Source organism: Mobula birostris, chromosome 6 (assembly GCF_030028105.1).
Source record: "Mobula birostris isolate sMobBir1 chromosome 6, sMobBir1.hap1, whole genome shotgun sequence".
NCBI classification, from domain to species: domain Eukaryota; kingdom Metazoa; phylum Chordata; class Chondrichthyes; order Myliobatiformes; family Myliobatidae; genus Mobula; species Mobula birostris.
Window position 1 is genome coordinate 77,869,396 of NC_092375.1, and position 23,778 is coordinate 77,893,173.

Consider the following 23,778-nt stretch of genomic DNA (forward strand, 5'->3'; position numbering starts at 1 on the left):
ACTAGACAGGTATATGGAGGAATTTAATGTGGGGGCTTATATGGGAGACAGGGTTTGAGGGTTGGCACAACATTGTGGGCCGAAGGGCCTGTACTGTGCTGTACTATTCTATGTTCTATGTTTGTTTATATCTATGTGAGCGTCTCGACTTTGTGCTTTGCGTAAGCAATTCTCATTCTGCCACTTTGGCTCTGGTGCAGGTCCGTGCTGCTGTAATGCTAATTGTCCATTCTTTTGAGCATCACAAAGACATGACAAATGCACCACATTCTGACCTCACTTCTAGGTCTTTGCGATTGACATTTCTCAGGTCAGAAACATTTTCATCGATGGTGTTCAAATGCATCTCTCATCCACGGGCAATGCCTTGGAAGATGAGTCATCTTTTCAGTCTACTGCCATCACAGTGTGTACGTACAAAGCTATGCAACAACTTAAACACCTTCTCAAAAATCACCCGAGGCAGAAGATTTCCTCAGGATTTTTAATGAGGTCTTTCCTGTGAAAAGATATTGCTGTTGCAAGTGCAAATAAAGAGAGAATGGAGATAGATGCCTTTCCACTGCGTGCTTCGATTTGAATCCAAATTAACTCGTATGGGAAATTATGTCAAAAGTACAGGAAGTGATGTTCATACAAAATGTACCGTGCCTCTAGAGGCCAGAACAGTTGTTGAAACAGAAGTCAATGTGGACCAATAACCATGTGAATCGGGTCCATTACAGGTTAGTACACAGCACTAAAGACTGGACACAAAGGCCAAATGTAGGAGCCTGACAGGTACTGGAATCAAGCTGGCATAAGGTGCCAGAAGCATGGAAAAGGGCTTCACAACAAATAATCTGAATTAAAGAGATCATTGGACAAGGTAACAGGAGTAGAATGAAAGTAGCAGTAGCATTACTACATAGTTCAAAATTTAAATCAAGGTCAAATGTCAAAGTGCAAAGAAGCTGGTTCAGCTTCACACTGGGAGAAAGATGAAGGCAATAGCTAGGTAACAGAATCTGTGTGGATGCAGCAAAAGGGTAAACCATCAGACAAAGCTTTTCATGTCATGTCTAAGCATGGGAGTACCGTTCCTGCCAGCTGAATTTCTCCAGCAATTACCAGGCTGCTGTCTGCTGTCTGTTCTCAACTCCACATGGAATTGAGAAAACCTGCACAAACATTATAATTCTTCAGCAATAACAGTGGAAAACATGCCTGATGAATCTGCTGTAGATTAACAAACCCTTTGATTTAAATGGACAGAAGAGACTGAGGAAGCAAATGAATTAATTTAGTTGAATTGGTTGAGTAGCATTTTTTTTATATTTGCTTAGATATGTTACTTGGTGGTTTTAAGTGATTTACTTCTTGTCTTAATTTCTAAAATATGTTACAATTTTTGATTGATTAATTAGTTCTCCCCAATGTCTGAATAAAAGAGACATGATGCAAATTTCATAGACGTTTTGAATTTTGACAGCAGTCGTAGCTGGAATTGTGGTTTTGCCACCTATAGGAGGGGTTATTCTCACCTCCTGCATGTGAAGGGATTTGGTTATGTATTGCCCTGTCACTGGTCACTTTGGATTGGCAATGCACTCAGCATCAGTAGATTTAAGAAAATAAAGTCCATGGTTTCGTAAAAATGCAAGAGGTAACTGCAAATGGGGGAAAACTCTGCAGATGGTGGCAAATATAAGTTGTGAACTGAAAGTTGGATGAACGGCATTAGAAGATACAGTAAGTTGTGTGGAGATATAGGGATATTGGTTGCTTAAGTGAGTTATCAAAAGGATCCCAAATGGAGTATAATGAATAACATGAAGAATAGTAAATCAGCATAGTTCTTAAATGTACAAGGTGTACAGTACTTTGGTAAAACCATAGCTGGAGTACTGAAGGCAGTTTGGTTTAATGTGAAGAAGGATGTAATTTCTTTACACTGAAGTAATTGAATTGACTTTATTACTTACTGTACATCCTTCATATACATGAGTAAAAATCTTTACATTACATCTCTTTCTAAATGTGCAATGCACAATTTACAGTAATTTGTAAAAAATAGTATGTACAACAGGAGAGACAATATAACATAGAAATACAATTGTATCAGCATGAATTAATCAGTCTGATGGCCTGGTGGAAGAAGCTGTCCCGGAGCCTGTTGGTAGCAGCTGGAACAGTTTGTGGTTGAGGTGGCTCAGGTCACCAATGATCCTTCAGGCCCTTTTTACACACCTGTCTTTGTAAAAGTCCAGGATAGTGGGAAGTTCACATCTACAGATGCACTAGGCTGGTCCGCACCACTCCCTGCAGAGTCCAGTGATTGAGGGAAGTACAGTTCCCATACCAGGCAGTGATGCAGCCAGCCAGGATGCTCTCATTTGTGCCCTTGTAGAAAGTCCTTAGGATTTGGGGATTCATGCCAAACTTCTTCAACCGTCTGAGGTGAAAGTGGTGCTGTTGTACTTTTTCACCACACAGCCAGTATGTGCAGATCACGTGAGATTCTTGGTGATGTGTATGCCGAGGAACTTAAAGCTGTTCACCCTCTCAACCTCAGATCCATTGATGTCAATTGCGGTTAGCCTGTATCCATTCCGCCTGTAGTCCATAACCAACTCCTTTGTTTTTGCGTCATTGAGGGAGAGGTTGTTTTCTTGACACCACTGTGTCAGGGTGATGACTTCTTCTCTGTAGGCTGAAAGAAGTTTCACATCAATATTTTATTCCAGAGGACTAGAAAGGACCTCAAAGCAAGTAATCTCAGGATCACTTAAAATTCCATGTGCTAATAAGCACAGAAATAAGCCAATAGAATCATAGAGTCATATAGCCTGGTCCAAAAGGTCCACACTAACCACAATTCCCACCTATGCTGTCCCCTTTGTCCATATTTGGCCCATATCCTTCTAAATCATTCTTATCCATGTACCTGTGCAAGTACCTTTTAAATGTTGTCGAGGTACCGGTCATCTGGCAGCTCATTCCATATACTAATCACCCTCTGGATGAAAAGGTTGTCCCTCAGGTTAAACCTCTGTCCCCTCTCACTTTAGTTCTTAATTCCCCAACCCTGGGAACAAAACTGTGTGCATTCACCCCATCTATGCCCCTCATAATTTTATACACCTCTACAGGATCATTCCTCGTTCTTCTATGCTCCACCCTGCCCAACATCTCTCTGTAACTTTGTCCATTGACTCCTGATAATGTCCTCAGAAACCTCCACTGCACCCTTTCCAGCTTAGTGACATATTTTCTATAGCAGGGTGACCAAACCTAAACACAAAATGTCATATGTGGCTTTACCAATATCTGATGCAACTGAAACACAGCAAACCGATTTCTGTGCTTACTGACCTGAGTGAGGAAGGCCAGTGTGTCACAGCCATCTTCCCTATCTTGTCTACCTACAAAGAGGGGTGGCAATTTATAGAGCTGATGGACGTGTTAGATTTCAGGGGAATTGGAACCATTTCTGAGGAAGGTGGAACCTGTGCAAATAGGAAGGATTATATCTCAGCAGGACAGGGACACATGCCCTGTGAGAGGAAGGCGATGAGTGGGGATGCGTTCCTTGGGCATCTGAGGAAAGTTTAAGATTGCTTTTTTCCCCAGAGTTAAGGATAAGCAAATCGATGTCAGTGATCTTTACCTGACCAACATTCCGAATATCGAGGTCAACCAGATAGGCCTGGTCATGTTGTTTACATGGCCAACACCAGATATTTCATGTCAGGAGACTGTCAGACCCACATCTCTACCAACACCTAGGAATTTCCAGCACATGATTACCCAAAGTAGGGGAGGAGGAGGATTCGAAATGGTATTGAGAATCACAAGGTCATCTTCAGGAACACGGAATTTCTAAGGCATGAAAAGAGTACACCACCTCACAGATGATTCATTCAGCCCATCAGCCATCTCCTATCTCATCTGAGGAAGAGTCTAGAGTTCACACATTCAGTCATCTCAGAACCTCCAAAACCTGAGTGGAGGCAAATCATCTTTGATCACAAACAAATTTCTGAGAATAATTAAGAGAAGAAACTACTTTAGCAAGGGATAGGATTCTTAGAGAATTCAGGAAGGATAGAAACAAATCAGGAAGTGGAAGAAAAGTAAGAAGTGAAATAAATAGGTAGAAGAAATAACGACAAGCAGCAAAGGTGCTCAAGTTACTGTCAAAAGTTCAAATTCAAAGGAAATTTATGATCTAACTACATATATGTCACCATATACAACCCTGAGAGCCACATATGACATTCTTGTGGGCATTCTCAATAAATCCATAATAGAATAATAACCATAATGGAATCAATGAAAGACTTTCCAAACTTGAGCTTTCAACTAATGTGCAAAAGACAACAAACTGTGCAAATACAAAAAGAAAGGAATGATATTAATAAATAAATAAATAAGGAATAAATATTGTGAACATGAGATGAAGAGTTCATGAATGTGAAACCATAGATTTTGGGAACAGTTGAGTAGTGGGGTAAGTAAGTTATCTCCTCTGGTTCAAGAGCCTGATAGTTGAGGGGTAATAACTGTTCCTGAACTTGGTGTATTAGTCCTGAGGCTCCTGTACCTTCTTCCTGATGGCTCAGCAAGACAAGAGCATGACCTGGGTGGTAGGGGTCCCTGATGATGGATGCAATTTTCCTGCAACAACGCACCATGTAGGTGTGCTCACTGGTGGGAAGGTCTTCACCCACGATGGACTGGACTGTATTCACTACTTTTTGTAGGATTTTCTGTTCAAAGGCATTGGTATTTCCATATCAGGCTGTGATGCAGCCAATCAATAAACTTTCCACCACATCCATAGAGGTTTTACAAAGTGTTAGATGTCACGCTTAACCTTCGCAAACTTCTAAGGGATTAGAGACCCTTGCATGCTTTCTTCATAATTGCACTTAGGTGCTGGGCTCAGTATATGATCTGTGAAATAATAACACCAAGGAATTTTAAAGTTGCTGATCTTCTCCACCTCTGATTCCCCAATGAGGACTGGCTCATGATTCTTCGGTTTCCTACTCCTGAGTCAATAATCAGCTCTTTGGTCTTGCTGAAATTGAGTGACAGGTTGTTGTTGTGGCACCACTCGGCCAAATTTTCAGCTCCCTCCTATATGCTGATTCGTCACCAACTTTGATTCAGCCTATGACAGTGGTGTCATCAGTAAATTTGATTACGGCATTGGATCGTATAAAGTGAGTAGAGCAGGGGGCTAACCACACAGCCTTGTGGTGCACCAGTGCAGATGGAGACTGTGGAGGAGATGCAGTCTTCTAATCTGAATTGACTGCGGTCTACAAGAGAAGAAATCCAGGAAGCAATTGTGTAAAGAGGTATTGAAGCCAAGGTCTTAAAGGGCAAGATTAAAGGTACACCAACCAAATTCATGCACCATTCAAAGCAATGCAAATAAATGAGATGCACAAATTGAAGTAAATGAGTGTGATCTCATTCCAGTTCTGGTTATGAAGCTGCAAGTGACCAATGCTTGGAGGGGAATGTTAAAAGATATTGGACATATAACAAGGATAGCAATAAGGGTCAGTAAAAGAGGTTGTGCTATAAATAAGGAATACAGCCAGGCCTGTAGTGAGAAGTCATCCTGGCTTGACAGATCATGATGTAAAATTAAAACCTTTTTGAGTGGTGCTATGAAGCAGAAAAATGAACTAAAATCATGGGTGAGAATTATTTACAGGCCATCAGCGAGAAGTTGCAACATTAACCAAATCAATAAATTAAAGATTAATATAATAGAATAGTACAATAATAATGAGGGGCCTTAATCTACGTATGGACTGAACGAGTCAAATTAGCAGTAATACAATGAAGTATAAAATTCATGCACTATATTTGGAATAATTTTCATGATCCTTTATGTTGAAGAATGAACTCAATAAAATACAATTTTAGATCTTGTATTACACAATAAGAAAGAATTATTATGAAGGGGCCTTTGGAATACAACATGATAGAATTGTACATTGAGTTGAAAATTACACAGTTTAATTCAAAACTATACTCTTAAATTGGATCAAATAAAGGTATGAGCATTGAGTTGGCTGTAGTTGATCAGGAAATTGCATTAAAATCATAAGACCGTAAGACCATAAATACTGTATAAGAGCAGAATTAGGCCATTTGGCTCATCAGGTTTGCTCCACCATCTCATCATGGCTGATCCATTTCCCTTCAGATCCAATCTCATGCCTTCTCCTCATATCCTTTCATGCCCAAACAGTCAAGAATCTATCAAACTCTGCCTTAAATATACCCAATGGCTTGGCCTCCACAGCTGTCTGAGGCAATGAATTCCACAGATTGCCCGCTCTCTGGCTAAAGAAGATCCTCCTTAGCTCTGTTCTAAATGGACATCCCTCTATTCTGAGGCTGTGTTCTCTGGTCTTAGAATCCCGCACCATAAGAAACATCCTTTCCGCATCCACTCTGTTGGTTTTATGTCCTAGTTCTCATGAAATTAATGCTAACATTGCACTTGCCTTCCTCACTACCAACTCGACCCACAAATTAACCTTTATTGAATCCTGTGTGAGCACTTCCAAATCCCTTTGCACCTCACATTTTTGAATTTTTTCTCCATTTAGAAAATAGTCTACACTTTTATTTCTTTTGCCAAAGTCAATGGCAACACACTTCCCAACACTGTATTCCATCTGCCACTTCTTTGCCAATTCTCCTAATCTGTCTAAACCCTTCTGTAAACTCTCTGCTTCCTTAAAACTATCTGCCCTCCACCTATCTTCGTATTGTCTGCACACTTGGCCACAAAGCCATCAATTTTATTATCCAAATTATTAACATATAGCATAAAAATAAACAATCCCAACACAGATCCCTGTGGAATACCACTGGTCACTGGAAGTCAACCAGAAAAGGCTCCCTTTATTCCATCTATTTGCCTCCTGCCAATCAGCCAATGCACTATCCATGCTAGAATCTTTCCTATGATACCATGGGCTCGTAACTTGTTAAGCAGCATCGTGTGGCATCCTGTCAAAGGCGTCCTGAAAATCGAAGTACACAACATCCACCAATACTCCTTTGTCTATCCTGCTTGTTATTTCCTCAAAGATTTCCAACAGATTTGTCGGGCAAGATTTCCGCTTAAGGAAACCATGCTGACTACAGCCTATTTTACCATGTGCTTCAAAGTACCCCAAAACTACATTCTTAACAATCAACTTCAACTACTGAGGTCAAACGAACTGGCCTATAATTTCCTTTCTTCTGCCTCTCTCTCTTTTTGAAGAGTGGAATGACATTTTCAATTTTCCAGTCCTCTGGAACTATGCCAGAATTCATTGATTCTTGAGAGATCATTACTAATGCCTCCACAATCTCTTCAGTCATCTCTTTCAGAATCCTGGAGGGTAGACCAGCTGGTCCAGGCGACCTATGTATCTTCAGACCTTTCGGTTTCCTAAGTACCTTGTCCCTAATAATGGCAACTTCACACACTTCTGCTCCCTGACACTCTAGAACTTCTGCATACTGCTAGTGTATTTCACAATGAAGACTTATGCAAAATACTTATTCAGTTCATCCACCATTTCCTTGTCCCCCATTACTACCACACCATCATCATTTTCCAGCGGTCAAATATCTACTCTTGCCTCTTTTTCACATTTTATATATCTGAAGAAACTTTTTGTATCTCTTTAATATTATTAGCTTGCTTACCTTCATATTCCACCTTTTCCTTCTTTATGACGTTTTAGTTGCTTTCGGTTAGTTTTTAAAAGCTTCCCAATCCTCTACCTTCCCACTAATTTAAAAAAGTCTGATGGAGAACAATCAATAGCTGTTATTTAAAGAAATCCTGTGTGGTCTGCAAAAAAAATTATATTCCTTTAAGACACCAAAAAAAAAACAGAAGGAAAGATGACCCATTCATGGCTAAAAGATAAAATTAAGAAGTACATTAAAACAATGCAAAAAGCTTATAAATTTGACAAAAAGCACCAGATCTGATAAGTGGAAGCAGTTTAGAAGCTTAGCAGAGGAAGGTCAAGAAATTTATTAAAAACAGGAAAAAGAATATGGAAGTAAACTGGAGAGTTATGCAGAAATGGACTGTAAGAACTTTCACTGGTCTTTTAAAAAAAAAGGAAGACTATCAGGAACAAATGTGAGACTCACAGGCAGAGACAGAATAATACATTACAGGAAAAAGAAAATGCCAAAGAAATATAGGTCCTCTATGTCCATCTTCAGAAAAGAATGTGCAAATTCTAGAAAACTAGGTGAGAATAAGGAATTAAGGGAAATTGTCATTAGTTAAAAATAAAATACTAGAGAAGTTTACGAGATTGAAAGCAAATAAATATAATGGACCCAATGCTCTACATCCCAGAGTTTTGAAAGCTATAGAAATAATGGGTGTTTTGGTTAGCTTCTTCCAATGTTCCACAGATTCTGGAATTTCATAACTTTTCCTTCCCACACAGCCCTCCATTTTTCTATCATCCATGTGCCTATCCAAGAGTTTCATAAATGACCCTAATGTATCTGTGCCTACCAACAGCTGTGCCAGGCAATATGGAAGGCAGTACAGATTTCAGAGTAGCCTTTGTGAACTGAACACTGCTGGCTCATGTAGTGATCACTCAATTTGTGTTTCTTTTCTCACCAATATGGAGAAGCCAATATTGTGAAACCTAATGCAGTACACTCGACTGGAAGGAGTGGATTTTTTTTAAATTTTGGTTTACCTGGAAAACCTGTTTTGATCACTGGATGGATGAAAGGGAAGTGTCATAAGGGGGGCGCTGGGAGCAGACCCAAATGCAAGACACAGACACTGAAGTACTAGGAAAAGGACTCAGAGTGTCAAGAAAGCAAGGAAAGTGGGGGAGAAAGGACATTGACACAGGGCCTGGGCTAGGACATGGACAAGAAACACGGAACCCAGACAAGGAACTAGGAACAAGGAGCCTGGACTAATGACACGGAACTCCGGTCCTAGAACCTGGATCTTGGTTGGAACTCGGAACCGGAAGTCGGGTCTAGGCTAGGACTCAGGACTAAGATCTTGGCAAGGACAGGATGTGGCTACAGGACAGGACATGGAACTCCTGCACAGGACGAGGCACATGGACAGGACGGGAACACAAAGCCTTGACTTGGACAGGACAAGTTTCTAGGACGTGGCTTGGACAGGACGAGGTTCTTGGACGTGGCTTGGACAGGACGAGGGAACCCCAGTACCAGGCTGGGCGAGATACTCCTGGGCTGGGCGAGGCATATGGACAGGACAAGACAAGAAGCCTTGACTTGGTCGAGGGAGACAGGAACGCAGAGCCTTCGTCGTGAGAGAACAGGAACACAGAGCCTTGATCATGAGAGAACAGGAACACAGAGCCTTGGTCATGAGAGAACAGGAACGCAGAGCCTACACAGCGGAGGCGAGGGCACAAAGGGACGGTTTCCAACACAAGGTAGCGGCAAATGGCTGGACCTACCTAGCAAAGGCGTGGACACAGAGACAGTTCCCAACTCAAGGTAGCAGCAAACAGCCGGACCTACCTAGTGAAGGCGAGGACACAAAGAGACAGTTCCAAACAATGAAAGACAGTTCCTTATCTTGACACAGCAAGGCCCTGGTCTTGCTCCGGCAGTTGAGCTTGATGGCATTATGGGCAAGGACGCAGGTGAAGTTGCTGTCATGGTCCTGTCCATGAAGTCCCCATTCCGATTCATGGTCCAGTCTGTGGACTCAGGACTCTGGGTCTTCCAGCTGACCCTTGTTTGAGTTAATCATAGGCACCTGATTCCCATCTTTGGGCTTGCAATATAAGTAGCCTTGGGGTTGAGCATGGGCGGCTGGTTTGTCTCATCAGTCCTCCTTGGAGCAACCTGCTGATGGAAGGCTAGTAAAACCATTTGTGATCTCTAGGCCTGGTGGAGGACCACTGCTTCATGGAGCCTTGTTGTCACTCATTGGCGTAGTCTTTGCGGTATGGATTCGGCTGTTTCCCAGGCCAGCCGAGTGGCTGCCAGCCACTCCGAACTAGGTAGGGATCTGGCTGTTTCTGTAGCCAGCTGAGGTTGCTGGCCGAACTGAGACTTGGAGGTACCCCGGAGCAGAGATGGAACTGTCTGTTGTTCATTGGTGTTTGTCTCTTCTTGTCCTCACCTCTGTGGGGTAAGCCAGGCTGTTTTGCTGTTGCCCTGTGGGGGGGTCCTGTCTTGTCTTGTCTTGTCCTCGCCTCTGTGGGGTAAGCCAGGCTGTTTTGCTGTTGCCCTGTGGGGGGTCCTGTCTTGTCTTGTCTTGTCCTCGCCTCTGGGGGGTAAGCCAGGCTGTTTTGCAGTTGCCATGTGGGGGGATCTGTCTTGTCTTGTCCTTGCCTCTGTTGGGTAAGTCTGGCTGTTCTGCCATTACCTGACGGAGAGACCTGTCCCACCTTGGTGTGGAGAAGTTAAGTCCCGGCTTGTCTTAGGATAAGTCCTGGCTCTATGTTTATGTTCTGTCCTGTCTCATGTTAGTGCCGTATTAATGATGAGTCCCGGCTTTTCAAAGGACAAGTCCCGGCTCTATGCTAATCTTCAGTTCCCATTCAGTCTCTCAGCTCCAGCCTCTGAGTTATCAGCCTCTGCATTTCAAGACGAGGATCCTGCAGCCAAGCTCTAAGGACCCAAGCTTCGAGGATCCCACAGCCAAGCTCCAAGAACCCAAGCCTCGAGGATCCTGCAGCCAAGCTCCAAGAACCCAAGCCTCGAGGATCCCTCAGCCAAGCTCAAGAACCAAGACCCCAGCCTCAAGGATCCTGCAGCCAAGCTCAAGACCCAAGACCCCAGCCTCAAGCCAAGCTCGACCCAGGACCCCAGCCTCAAGCCAAGCTCAAGACCCAAGACCCCAGACCCCAGCCTCAAGCCAAGCTCAAGACCCAAGACCCCAGCCTCAAGCCAAGCTCAAGACCCAAGATCCCAGCTGGCAGCCAAGTCATGTCCTTGCCTGGTTCTGGGGTCCGAGCCCAAGGCAAGACCCAGGTTCCGGGTCCTTGTCCAGTCTCGGGCTTGGAGTCCAAGCCTTGTCTCCTAGTCCATGGTTCCTAGTCCTGGTCCTTATTTCCCTAGCCCAAGTCTGCGCTCTTGTCCCTGTTCCTTGCCTGAATCCTGTCATGTCCTTACTCTAGTCAAGTCCTGTTCCTTGTACTTCAGTGTCTGTGTCTTGCATTTGGGTCCTTTCCCAGCACCCCCATTGTGACAGTTGTAGGCAGGGCTTCAGGCGGAAGAGGAGGGAACAGTCAGCAACTGAAGCCGAATGCAGGAGCTATTTATGAAGTCAGCACAAAATGAGAAATCATGTGCCTCAATTAAGGCACACAACTGGACAAGGGAAAACCAGAAAACCTGGAATAAGGGTCAATGGAATAGACCGTGAACCGGAATGCAGACTTCACGGACCGGACCATGACAAGAAGAGGTAAAAGAACAGGCCTTGGGTTTCTTGTGACTGCATGGGAAATTTCCATTCAATGGGGAGAGCTTGGAGGGAAACGGTCTTTTGGGGATAGGGACTTTATTATCTATCTATCTACCTATCTAGTATCTGTTTGCAGCCATTGGCAGTACAGCAGGGACACAAAAGGACAGATTGTACTATGAGTAAAGCAATTATAAAATTAGCAGCAAAAGTATTTATTTCTAAATTCTGTAGAGTGTCGGAAGAGTCAGCAACCTTTCACCTTTCTAACCTCCAGAGCTTCTCTGCCCGCTTTCCCCATCTCTGAGATCGGTCTAATAAGATTTCTCAGAACTAGTGTTAACACCCTTCATCAAGCTGGGAATCAAGTACTGTACACAGTATTTCAGATGCGCACTGACTAATGCCGCATGTAACTGATGCATCACATCTTAACTGCAATAAATGGCGACATTCAGTCGATTTGCTGATCACCTGCGATGCCTGCATTACCAAATAGCGTTCTATTTTCAGAACTAAGTTAAACATTGGAAGAAATTGGGAAAGGGGGGAATAGTGAAGCACTTCAAAAAAAAAGAGACGCAAAAGATTGCACCTCCTGGAATTTGGATGAATACACAAAACGCCGGTGTTGCTCAGCGGGCTCTGAGGAGTAAGATGACACTGAACGCTTCGGGTCGAATTCCAAACTGAGGGAAGATAACCCTGTCCACTTTCCTCTCACGAATGCTGCCTGACCAGCTGAACTCCTCTAGCATTTCGTGTGATGCTTCAAACTTAAACAACACGACGCTGGAAATCTGACATAATGAATTAAGTTCCTTCTGATGACAGGTCCTCAACCTGAATCATCAACTCCGCCTCGCCTTTCCGCGGGCGGGCACTGGTTGCACCGCTGAGCGGTTCTAGTGTTGCTGTGTCCTTGGGTTTCCGGCATTGCGCTCACTGACCAGTTACAAGCGAGTGAATGGGAGAGAGGTGGAGGATTTCTCCAGCAGGTGGCCGTGTTCCGTGCGTTCGCCGTAGTAGATGCTGCAAAACCAGCACATTCGTGCATCCATGGTGAAGTAACGCCAAGTGCTAGAGAGGCAAGACGCACGCGGAGAGCTCACACTTTAAATCTTGCCGCGGCCAGGGCTGGTCGCGCAGCAGAAGGGGAAGCAGCGGGACCACAGGACGCGGGGGAAGGGAGCGGGGAGGGAGGGAAAGGGAAGCCTGCTTTAAAATCCAGAGCCGCCCCACATAGGTCAGGAGAGGTGGCTGAACGTTTAAGCCCAGGGCACAATGAGTGCGGAGGACTTCTCCCGGTCGGACTGGGGGTGGCTGGATTTTAACCAGTCCCTCAACGAGAGTGAGCAGGCGGTCGATCTCGAAGCCCAGGGGGTCCTGTTCCTCTACGCTATCCCGGCCATCTACGGGCTCATCATCCTGGTGGGGCTGATCGGCAACGTGACCCTCATCAAGATCTTCTGCACTGTGAAGTCCATGAGGAACGTGCCTAATATCTTCATCACTAGCTTGGCGCTGGGCGACCTGCTGTTGCTACTGACCTGCGCCCCGGTAGACGCCAGCAAGTACATCACCAACGAGTGGCTGTTCGGTCGGGTCGGCTGCAAACTTATCGCCTTCATCCAGCTGACATCGGTCGGGGTCTCCGTCTTCACGCTGACTGCGCTCAGTGCGGACAGGTGAGTGTCGGCAGGCTATCTCCCTCATACACCCTTTCCTACTGTGGAATGATGCTTCAGAACGGGGCAAGCCAAGCTCCAGAAAATGTTCCACAGAACAGCACGACAACTGGCCCTTCAAGCGAAACTATATCTCTTCTGTCTGTTCGTGATCTGTATCCCTCCATTCTCTGTTAGTTCGTGCGACTGTTTAAACCTCTCGTAAACGCTACTAGCCCATCTGCTTCCACAGCCCGTCCAGGCACCCGTCAGTCTCTGTGTGAAAAAAATCTTGTCCTGCACATCTGCTTTAAACTATCCCCTTTTCGTCTTAAACGGATGCCCTCTAGCATCTGGCTTTTCCACCCTGGGAAAAAGATCCTACTCCGTCAGTGCATCTCTTAGTTTTATAAACCTCGGTAAGGTTCCTTGCGCAGCTCAGACCCGCGTTCAGTTCCAGGTTCCTACTGCAGATTATCCCTTCTGCTTCGTACTTCCTACCACCTCTAATGCGTGTTTCGGTTCTTTTGAAAATACCTATTGCTAAAGTACTTCTCCCACTGTGATGTAAGGGAGAGGTTGCTGAGAAACTTGTTGGCAATACCAAAACTCCATAAAATCTTATAGGAAGCCTCGGCGGTGCCATGGTGGCGTGTGAGGACAGGGGATGTTGCTTTTGAGGGGTAGATGTGTTCCAAAGATCGCAGCCATACTCGTGACAGAGGCCAGGGGCAGTGGGGGCAACAGGTATTTGCCTCGCTTTTTATTACAACCCACTGTCAGAGCAGTGTGCTCAGATATCAGAAGCGGATCGGAGACGCTGTTAAACAAACTAAGTTTTAGAATCAGTCCTGGTGTCTGAGTTCTGTTTCAAGCTGCTTTAGTCTATACCCAGTCCTATTATGGAGGTCTTTTTAAGGAATCGTGCACTCCCAGCCTGTGGCCCAGAATATGGACCAAGCGAAGTGCCATTGATAAAACACGTCACCCTATTTGTTGCGTTGATATAAAAAATAATAACACCAGTCTGCCGGCCTGCCCGCTCGCTTTATTTAGCATTGACTTGTTCCCGAACCCTCTGCCTCTTTACGCCGTCAGTGAACAAACAGAAATCATGGCCCCAGTCTGCGAGACACCGCGAAACCACAGTCCCAATTCGATCAATTTAGATTTGACCTCTTGAAATGTCAAGTTTTTCTTAACTTTGGGATGTGGATTATCTCTTTGAGTGAGATTTGTGAGAACATCATACTTTGTGGCCGCGGAACACACTCCTGCGCTCACCTTGCAGTACAAGAATTACCGGAGAATCCCATCTGTTAGCCATCTGCCAACAGATGGGGAAGTGGCCTTTCGTGAAGCGTTCCTCTCGTGATACTGGTGGCTTAGCGGTGGGTGTAGGAACTTGCTCATGTTGGGCTATCTATGAAACCCAGTTATGATAGTGTAGTTACAATATAAGGTGCCAGTGGAAGTTATGAAGAGTATCTTCGTTAGGACCCTCTCCAGATATTTAGCCCTCTTTCCGGCTGAAAACGACGAGGTAAACGTGCTAAATGTGACGATTAATGACTAGTGCAAGTAGCCAAGGGGTGTTCTGCGACCTACAGACTCGCTTTCAAAGCTGCTTACATCTCATGTTCTCAGTATTATGTTTCATTTGCACAATTACTCTTCCTTTGCACATCCCTTGTTTGCCAGTCTTTGCTTATGTATGTTTTTCCATGTAAATTCTATTGCATTTCTTATACCTGCAAGGAAATGCATCTCAAGGTAGTATATGGTAGCATATACGTACTTTGATAATAAATTTAACTTCAACTTTGAACTCTCATATTTCAAAAAAATACATCAGCTAGAACGTTTAACTGTGGGGCAACTTCTGTGAAGAGTTCTCTGTAACCGAATATTGTTCATGTCTAACTCAGTTAGAAATTTATAAACACGAGAAAGTCTGCAGATGCTGGAAATCCAAAGCAACGCACACAAAATGCTGGAGGAACTCAGCAGGTCAGGTAGCATCTGTGGAAATGAATACTGTAGTCCTTCTTCTGGGCTGAAGAAGGGTCTCCGCCAGAAACGGCGACTGTCGATTTCCACAGAAGCTGCTTGACCTAGTGAGTTCCTCCAGCACTTTGTGTGATCAATAGAAATTTAAGTGCGGCAGGTGTGAAACTTATCACCGTCTGTCAAAGATCAGACTTACGCCTAACGTCTAGTGTGGAAAACAAAACACACGCGTGGTGTCCAATTTCCCTGCCATAAAGCGCCGTGTTCATTTTGATTTGTTAGCTTGTTCATTTTCTTGTCCTAACAATTCATAGCTATTCACGTTCGCGTGCGAAAGTTTGCATAGGACACGCAAAGTTCATCTCTGGCTAGCCGCATTTAGGTTTTGATAGAACAGCTGCGTAATTTTCACAAAATCCGCAGTTTGAAATAAAATTTTGCAAAAAAAATGTCTTAGCCCAAAGAAACGAACTACAAAAGTATTGAAGCATCGCCCATCTCAACTCTCCGTCGGGATTATTATTCTTGCTTTGAAGCGGTGGTAGAATCCTAAACCGTGCACTTCTAATGACATTTCAAAGAGTTAAGTCGGTATCTATCTAAAGGCAGATCTCCTCTCTTGCTCTAAGTCTATTCAGAGTGTAAGTTGAGAATGAACACAGCCATACACCAATGAAAAAGGTTTTCAGATGTGTGCCAAGTGAAACGCACACTGGTAGTCCACTCCCCTCAGATTGAGGTGCATACCTCAACTTTAAGCCAATTGTTAACAGATTTGAAAGTACTGGAGGAACTCAGCAGTTCAACCAGCATCTATGGAAATGAATACACATTCAACATTTCGGACTAAGTCTCTGTCCGAAATGCCGACAGTTTATTAATTTCCGTAGATGCTGTCTGACCTGCTGAGTTCCTCCAGCATCTTCAGAATCTCTTCCTATTATGAAAGCAGCGAATTTACTATCAATGTTCTTACTATTGGAAAACGGGTCACTGCCATTTGTGGTCTTAAAGTAACGCTGAAAGGAACGCTGTTATGTGTTTCTATGCCTGCTTGCAACAAACTCCCAGCCATTCGCTCAGCCCGGGAGGTAGTGAGTTGAACATTGTTCTGAGGCCAACATTATATTTTTTTCCGAACTGCAAACAGAAAATGCTGGAAGGGTTCAGCGAGTTTCAGATGTCCCATGTTTAAAGTACTTTGAAGTCTGGAACGGAGGAGCCACTGCGTAGGCTCGCAAAAGGTTGCAGAAAGTTGTAAACTCAGCCAGCTCCATCACGGACACCAGCCTCCCCAGCATCCAGGACACCTTCAAAAGGCAACGTCTCAAAAAGGCAGCATCTATCATTAAGGACCTCCATCACCCAGGACATGCTCTCTTCTATATCCTAGTACCGGAGACTGAAGGCACATACTTAACGGAACAGGAAGAGCTTCTTACCCTCCGCCATCAGATTTTTGAACGGACGCTGAACCCATATGCATATCTCGTTTTTTATTGCTCTCTTTTTGTGCTACTTACTTAATTTAGTTTATATACATATTTCTTATTATAATTTAAAGTTTTTAAAGATTTTGTATTGCAATGTACCGCTGCCGCAAAACAACAAAATTTCATGACATGCAGTGTACGAAAGCTGATTCTGATTCTGAAATTTCTGAATGAACAATGAGCCAACCCATGAACACTATCTCCCTATTTTTGCTTTCGTTTTGCTCTAATTAAAATTGTATACCTCATTCTTGTTGTATTCGTATGTTCAGCTGCCAGAAAGCAATGAATTTCATGCCATACCTGTATGTCAGTGACATTAAATCTGATTCTGAGTTGAAGTTGCTTTGACGTGACATGGTTGAGCTTATGAGTTCATTGCGTTGCTTGTTTGGATCAAATAGCAGAACTGCGCGGCTATGGAATTATTACACTGACCATGTTTATAGACCTAGAATACAGGATGTTTAAAACAGAAGCATGTTAAAACATCGCATGCAAGATGCTGTTTTTTTTGTGCTTGCTCAGATGCACAGCGGACATAAGCAACAGATGTGCAAAGACCCTGTGCTGGCTGATCTGAAACTACTGGGAGTATGAAATGACACCAATACTGCATAACCCCAGTACACTGGACGTCTTGCAACCAATATTTCAGTCCTTCAATCAACCTTAAGTAAGATTAAAGATCAGTTCTTTGAGAGACACTGTGAAACTCAGTCAGCAAGACAATTTGCTTCATCTGACAGAGTAGCATATTTCTCATGGTTTAGGAGACCTAAACTGGCCCTTTTTTGAGTTTGTTTTCTTTCCCCTGAAAGTGAAATACAATCTATAGGTAGATCAGGCCAGATTTTTAGATTCATATGCCTGTCACGTCAAATTGTTGCCCCTTAAAGCACATTGAGCCTGACATTGCCCAGTTCTCGGATATTTTCCTTATGTTGGTTATCTTATTTATTGAGCTTATTCTGGAGATAACTGGGGGCCAAGTTTATCGTTCGTTATAAAGACGAATGTTAGCTTATTGATTGAATAACCCACAGCTCCTTCATGCATATAACCAGAGCAAACCAATTCCAAATAAGCATTCTTTAAAACATGTATGCTTCATTCGTACATTTGAGAAGCAGCTATGCAAAGAAACATCCTTGTGGAGCTATAGCCACTGATAAATATAAGATATTGCAATTCTCCTTTGTTTTCAATCCCAAAACGCTCTGAGTTCAGTGTCACAGAGTTGCAACCCTAACCCTGTCTGTTGTTCTGGATTCAAGACTGCTTATGGTGGGACGGAGATTGTTAGTTGCAACTCTTCAGCTACATTGTAATGTCCTTTGGAGATCAGACTAAATCGAGTTCAGATCTCTGATAAATGTAAGTGCCCCCTTGGCACCCTACACTGAAGCTTCCTGTCTTAAAGAAGAGCAGTGCGTCATAGAGCTGTAACACGTTGAAACAAGCCCTTTGGCCCATTGAGTACATGCCAGTTATCACACACCAATTTAGACTAAACTATATTATTCCCATATTTTAGTTTTCCTTATACTTTCTGCACTTACCTACTCTAAAGATACCACTCTACCTACACTAGAGATAGTTCATAATGGCTAGTGATCCTATCAGCTTCCACATCACTGTGATATGAGAGAAAGCTGGAAGCTTAGAGGGAACCACATGGTCATAGAGAGAATATGCATACCCTGGACAGACACCACAGAGATCAGGATTGAATGTGGCACTGCGAATTATTGACTCTACCAGCTGTGCAACTGTGCTGCTCTCACTTTTATCCCAGTCCCCAGTCCTGATTGAAATTTATCCCCGAACTAAAATTGGAAGCAAAGTACCTGATCTTTTATCAGGAGCTGTCCGGGGGAGCTTGCTATGTAAAGTTGACAACTAAGTTTCCTACATCACCACTGTGGCTATACATTAAAAGTTAACCATCTGCCAGTGGATGCTTCAGAACATCCTGAGGTAGTGAAAGGCATGACATAAATGGGCAATATAGAACATGGCCAATTCAGTGGGAGTCGGTGGGAAATGTGCCCAGTACCTGTAAGATCGTTGTGGTTGATAGGCAGTAAAATAGCCCAGCTTGTAGAGATGCCCCCTCATAGCTCCAGTGATCTGGATATGTTCCCAGCTTCCCCTGTGAGCTTTCTGCCTTTCTTCCCAACGTCAAAATGTCTAATATTAGAGCGCAAGTGTTTTAGATGAGAGGAGGGAAGTTCAAAGGAGATGTGCAGGACAAGTTTTTTATGCAGAGTGGTGGGTGCCTGGAATGTATTGACAAGGGTAAAAGTGGAAGCAAATTCAAATGAGGCATTTAAGAGTCTCTTAGATAGACACATGAATGTGCAGAGATTGAGGGGATATGGACATTGTGTAGGCAGAAAGGGATTAATTTAGTTAGGCATTTCATTACTAGGTTAATTAGTTCCACAGAACATTGTGGGCAGTAGGAATTGTTCCTGTGCTGTACTGTTCGATGTTCTATGAGATTGTGCTTTCTTCCATGTGCTCTGCTTTCCTCCACATCTCAAAAATATGTTGGTTAATAAGCTATTTCAAATTGCCTCTAGAGTGAGTGCAAAGATGCTGTTCCCTTTTCTCAGCTCCTTTGCCTCTGCTACATCTGTTCCCAAGATGCGGCTTTTCATTCCAGGACATCAGAGATGTCCTTTTTCTTCAGTGAAATATGTTTCCTTTCCTCCACCATTGACACTGCCTTCACCCACATCTCCTCCATTTCTCGAACATCTGTGCTCACCGCATCTCCCTGCTGCCTTAGCAGTGATAGAGTTCCACTTGTCCTTACTTACCACCCCATGAGCTTCTGCATCCAACACTTCACCCTCTGCAACTTCCGCCATCTCCAGAGGGATCCTACCACTAAGCCCCCCCACCAGCTATGCGCTTTATGCAGGGATTGCCCCCTTTGTGATTCCCTTGTCCATTCATCCTTCCCCACTAATCTCCTTCCCGCCCTTCTGGCACTTATCCCTACGAGTGACCTAAATGCTACACCTGCCCATACACCTCCTCCCTCACCTCCACTCAGGGCCCCAAACAGTCTTTCCAGGTGAGGCATCACTTCACTTGCGAATCTGCTGGGTTTGCCTATTGTGTCCAGGGCTCCTGATTTGGCCTTCTCTACATTGGTGAGACCTGTCATAAATTGGGGGACCACTTCATCGAGCACCTGCCAAAAACAGAACCTCCCGAAGGCCAAACATTTTAATTCTGATTCCCATTCCCATTCCAACCTGTTGGTGTTATATCCTGTATATTTCCTGGCCTGTGTTTCCTCTTGAACCTGCATTGTGGTTCATTGAGACACCTGCAATTACCCTTCCATTGGCAGCACCTGCTGGGGACTGCTTAGAAACAAGGCCACTCTCACTCCCTCTCTCCCATTCTGCAGTCAGCACTACCACACCACACATTACCCTTTTCCCCCTTTACTTTAATTTTAATTTAATAAGTATCTTTTGTTTGTAATTCCTGTTGTAGCCTGACTCCTTTGTGTAACACTCGTCTATGGCCTCCTCTTCTCCTAAGATGCAGCCACCCTCAAAGTAAAGGAGCAATACCGTATTGTTCATCTGGATAGCCTCCAACCTGATGGCATGAATATTGATTTCTCCTGAGGGAAAAAAATCCCTTCCCCTCCTCTCTTCCTCTAATCCTCACTCTGGCCTTTTACCTCTTTTCATCTGCCCATTACTTCTCTCGGGGTCCCCTCCTCCTTCTCTTTCTCCCATGGTCCACTCTCCTCCCTATTAGATTCATTCTTGACCTTTCCCACTTACCTGGCTTCACCTATCACTTTCCAGCTAGCATCCTTCCCCTCCTCCCACCTTTTTATTCTGACCTCTTCCCCCTTCTGTCCCAGTCCTGAAGAAGGGTGTCAGCCTGAAACGTTGCCTGTTTATTCATCTCCACAGATGCTGCCTGACCTGAGTTCCTTCAGCATTTTGTGCATGCTGCTTTGGGTTTCCAACAGCTGCTGACTTTCTTCTGTTTGTGAGTGGTAGGATCTGGGAGGATTTAGTGGGCAGAATAAAAATGGGATGAGTGTAAGTGGGTGTTTGATGGTTCACATGGAGTTAGTAGTCGAAAGGACTTGTTTCCTTATATCATCTCCATCTCAATGGTAGGACACAGCTAAAAGAGTTCCTCTGGGGAGTGGCATTTTCCAGCTATCTTCAACTATTTGATTTCTGTATTACCTTCCCTCTGTCAGAAAAGCACAGCTAGTTACTTAATCACAGTGTTATCTGTCTCTTCTTTATATAGTTGGGCCATAGTGGATCCAATCACAGTGTGCCTTGCCAGCTGCCCTCATTTCCTGAGAATAGATAAAGAATGACAAATGGGATAAGTTGACATGTTGCACCATACCATTAGAATGTTAAGTGTACTTTCCGTCAAATGGAGCTTTTATCATGACTAATTCTTGATCAAAGAGTAAACATGACAATAAATTAGATAAATTGTCTCCTCCAAGTACTTTGAGCAAATTCAGTTGAAAACACTTCAGAGAGCAGATCCTGCTGTCTCAGCCTATAATAACTGGCATAATTTATCTCTGGCGTAATTGCAACGTGACAACATTTCTAACCTATAAAATAGGAGTGAGGTGAAGGTAACAATTTCTTCATTTGTTTCAAATAGTATTGATATATTGTTTTGGTCTTTCATGCTCTATGACATGAGCCTTTAACTGAAAAATATGTGCTGTCTTGTTCCCAGCACTTGTCTGGTCTGCAGGGTCTAATACTTGTGCAAAGATAAAGTTGCCAAATGACCATTCAAAGGCAGTACATCGTTACACTCAGTTTGAAATTTGTTAAATGCTGTCTGTGACCATTAACCATCTTGGCTTCCTCAGTACTGAGCAAAAGACTTATTTGTTTTAATTACCTGTCATCTGCCTGTTTTTTATGGAATTATAACATAATGCAGCTTAGAGTGGGGGAGAAATTAATGATGTCAAAACAACCAGCATTAGAACAATGCATGCAACTCCCGTTTATATTGACGCTTACCTTAATAGGGAAAGAAATGTAATATGGATGTGTGCTAATATTGTACAGTGTGGCCCCAGGACTGACAGTGTCTACTGAGAAAAATACATCAATCACTATAAGAGAAAGGAAGCATGAATGAGAATAGATGGCAATTTTACTATCATTTTATGAAACACAATGAGCAATATAGGAACAGGAGGAGGATGCCGAACCCCTTATCTGTCCTGTCACTCAGTGGCTGATCTGTGACCTCATTGTCCAGCCTTCCCTGGTGCCTTTTGCTAACAAAAATAAATGCAGTTCCACCGTTACTTCATTCTGTTCTCTGCTTGTTTGAAAATTACTGTTTATTTTCTTATTTTTCATTGAGTTCTCACGCAATGCTATTTTTTCAAAGCAATTATTTCCTGTTGTCACTAACTGGCTGCCTCATTACCATCTATTATGTTAATCCCGTTCCTTAGCAGTGGGCTGATTTGGAGAAATTCAAAATACTGTATGTGAAACATGACCTTTAAACACGGTTTCATTTTACTTACAAAGTTGCTTAATCAATTAGTCAAAGCTATCCTATGTTTCAAGATCTTTAAACTGTATTTACAAATCCTCTCCCTCTCCCTCTTTCCCCTTTCCTCATTAACCTAATCAACCAATGGCTTCATCTTCACTTTATCACCATGGCAAGCCTGGTCTCACCCAATGGGAGCAATTCCCTTTATTCTATTCATCCCTCCCTTTCTGCAACTTAAAACTAACTTGTTTTCTCTTTCTCAGTTCTGCTGAAGGGATTTCAACCAGAAACATTAACCCTGTTTTTAGTTCAGCAGTTGCTGCGTGGCCCACTAAGTGTTTTCAGTATTTTCTGATTTCTGTTATCTGCAGGTTTTTGATTTTTTCACTTTCAAGATCTTGCTGGGTAAACCTAAACAAAATCACCAAGAAGATGGGCTATATGTGAATAGGGGAAGTCCAATGATGTGCATGAACCTTTAGAAATCTGCTTACATTGTGGGATCTTAATTGTGTGGGTACAGAAATGATATTTCCTCACATGGGAGAATCTAGATTTAGGAGTTGCTGTTTAAAAATAAATATATTGTTCACTTAAGACCATCAGACTATTAGTAGAGAGGGAATGTTTGACATGGAAGAATAAGTGTTGAAATATTTAATTCTTTTGATAGATTATGTTCACATAACACAGTAAAACTGGGATGGCCATGGGATAAACTTTAAACAAGGTTATCTAGCCAGTGAGGGAACAGGAGCAGTTACAGAGTGAGAACATTGACAAAAGAATGCAGGAATGGTGAAATGCAGAACAGGAGAACAAATCCAATAAGCTCAGGCTGAGCATGTCTTTCCCTCTCAGAGAGAAAAGGAAAGAAACATTTAAAAACCGAGTTAATCTCACTGACAGACAGACTGGGAAATCAAGTTGCCTGAAGTATTCCATACTGAGTCCAGAAGGATTGCCGTGTGCCCAACCAACATCTGAGGTGCTGGCGTTGGACCTCACTGTGGTAGTACAGGTGGACAATGGGTCAGAGGGGGAGTGGGAAGGAGAAATAAACTGGCAAGAAGTGGAAAGCTCAGGGTCACCACTGCAGACTGTATACAAGTGTTTCACAAAGTGATCTGTGTTTGATTTCTCCAGTATAGTCTCCTATAGCATTCAGTTCTGACGAAAAGTTGCCGAACTGAAATATTGACTGTTTCTCTTCCCACAGTTGTGGCTTGACCAGCCCAGGATTTCCAGCATTCTCTACTCTAATTTTGTTATTTATTGCCTTGATTCTTGCCCTCTCAAATATCCAAGCCTTACAGTGGTAGTATTGAATTGATTGCACATTTAATGGATTCTGCGGTACATTACTCAAATGTGGTTAAGGATTGTAGGATAAAAACAACAGGAATTCTGCAGATGCTGGAAATTCAAGCAACACACATCAAAGTTGCTGGTGAATGCAGCAGGCCAGGCAGCATCTCTAGGAAGAGGTGCAGTCGACGTTTCAGGCCGAGACCCTTCGTCAGGACTAACTGAAGGAAGAGTGAGTAAGGGATTTGAAAGTTGGAGGGGGAGGGGGAAATCCAAAATGATAGGAGAA

At 43.4% G+C, this 23,778-nt stretch overlaps 1 protein-coding gene across 1 annotated transcript in view; it reads left to right on the forward strand.

The window, feature by feature from the left end:
* The first annotated feature begins 12,618 nt into the window (after positions 1 to 12,618).
* The window catches only part of grpr (gastrin-releasing peptide receptor), a 66,551-nt gene continuing 55,391 nt past the window's right edge, over positions 12,619 to 23,778 (forward strand). The window contains exon 1 of the mRNA XM_072262327.1: positions 12,619 to 13,149. Coding sequence (XP_072118428.1) covers positions 12,746 to 13,149 — 404 coding nt within the window. The 5' untranslated portion in view covers positions 12,619 to 12,745. The remainder of the gene's footprint in view (positions 13,150 to 23,778) is intronic.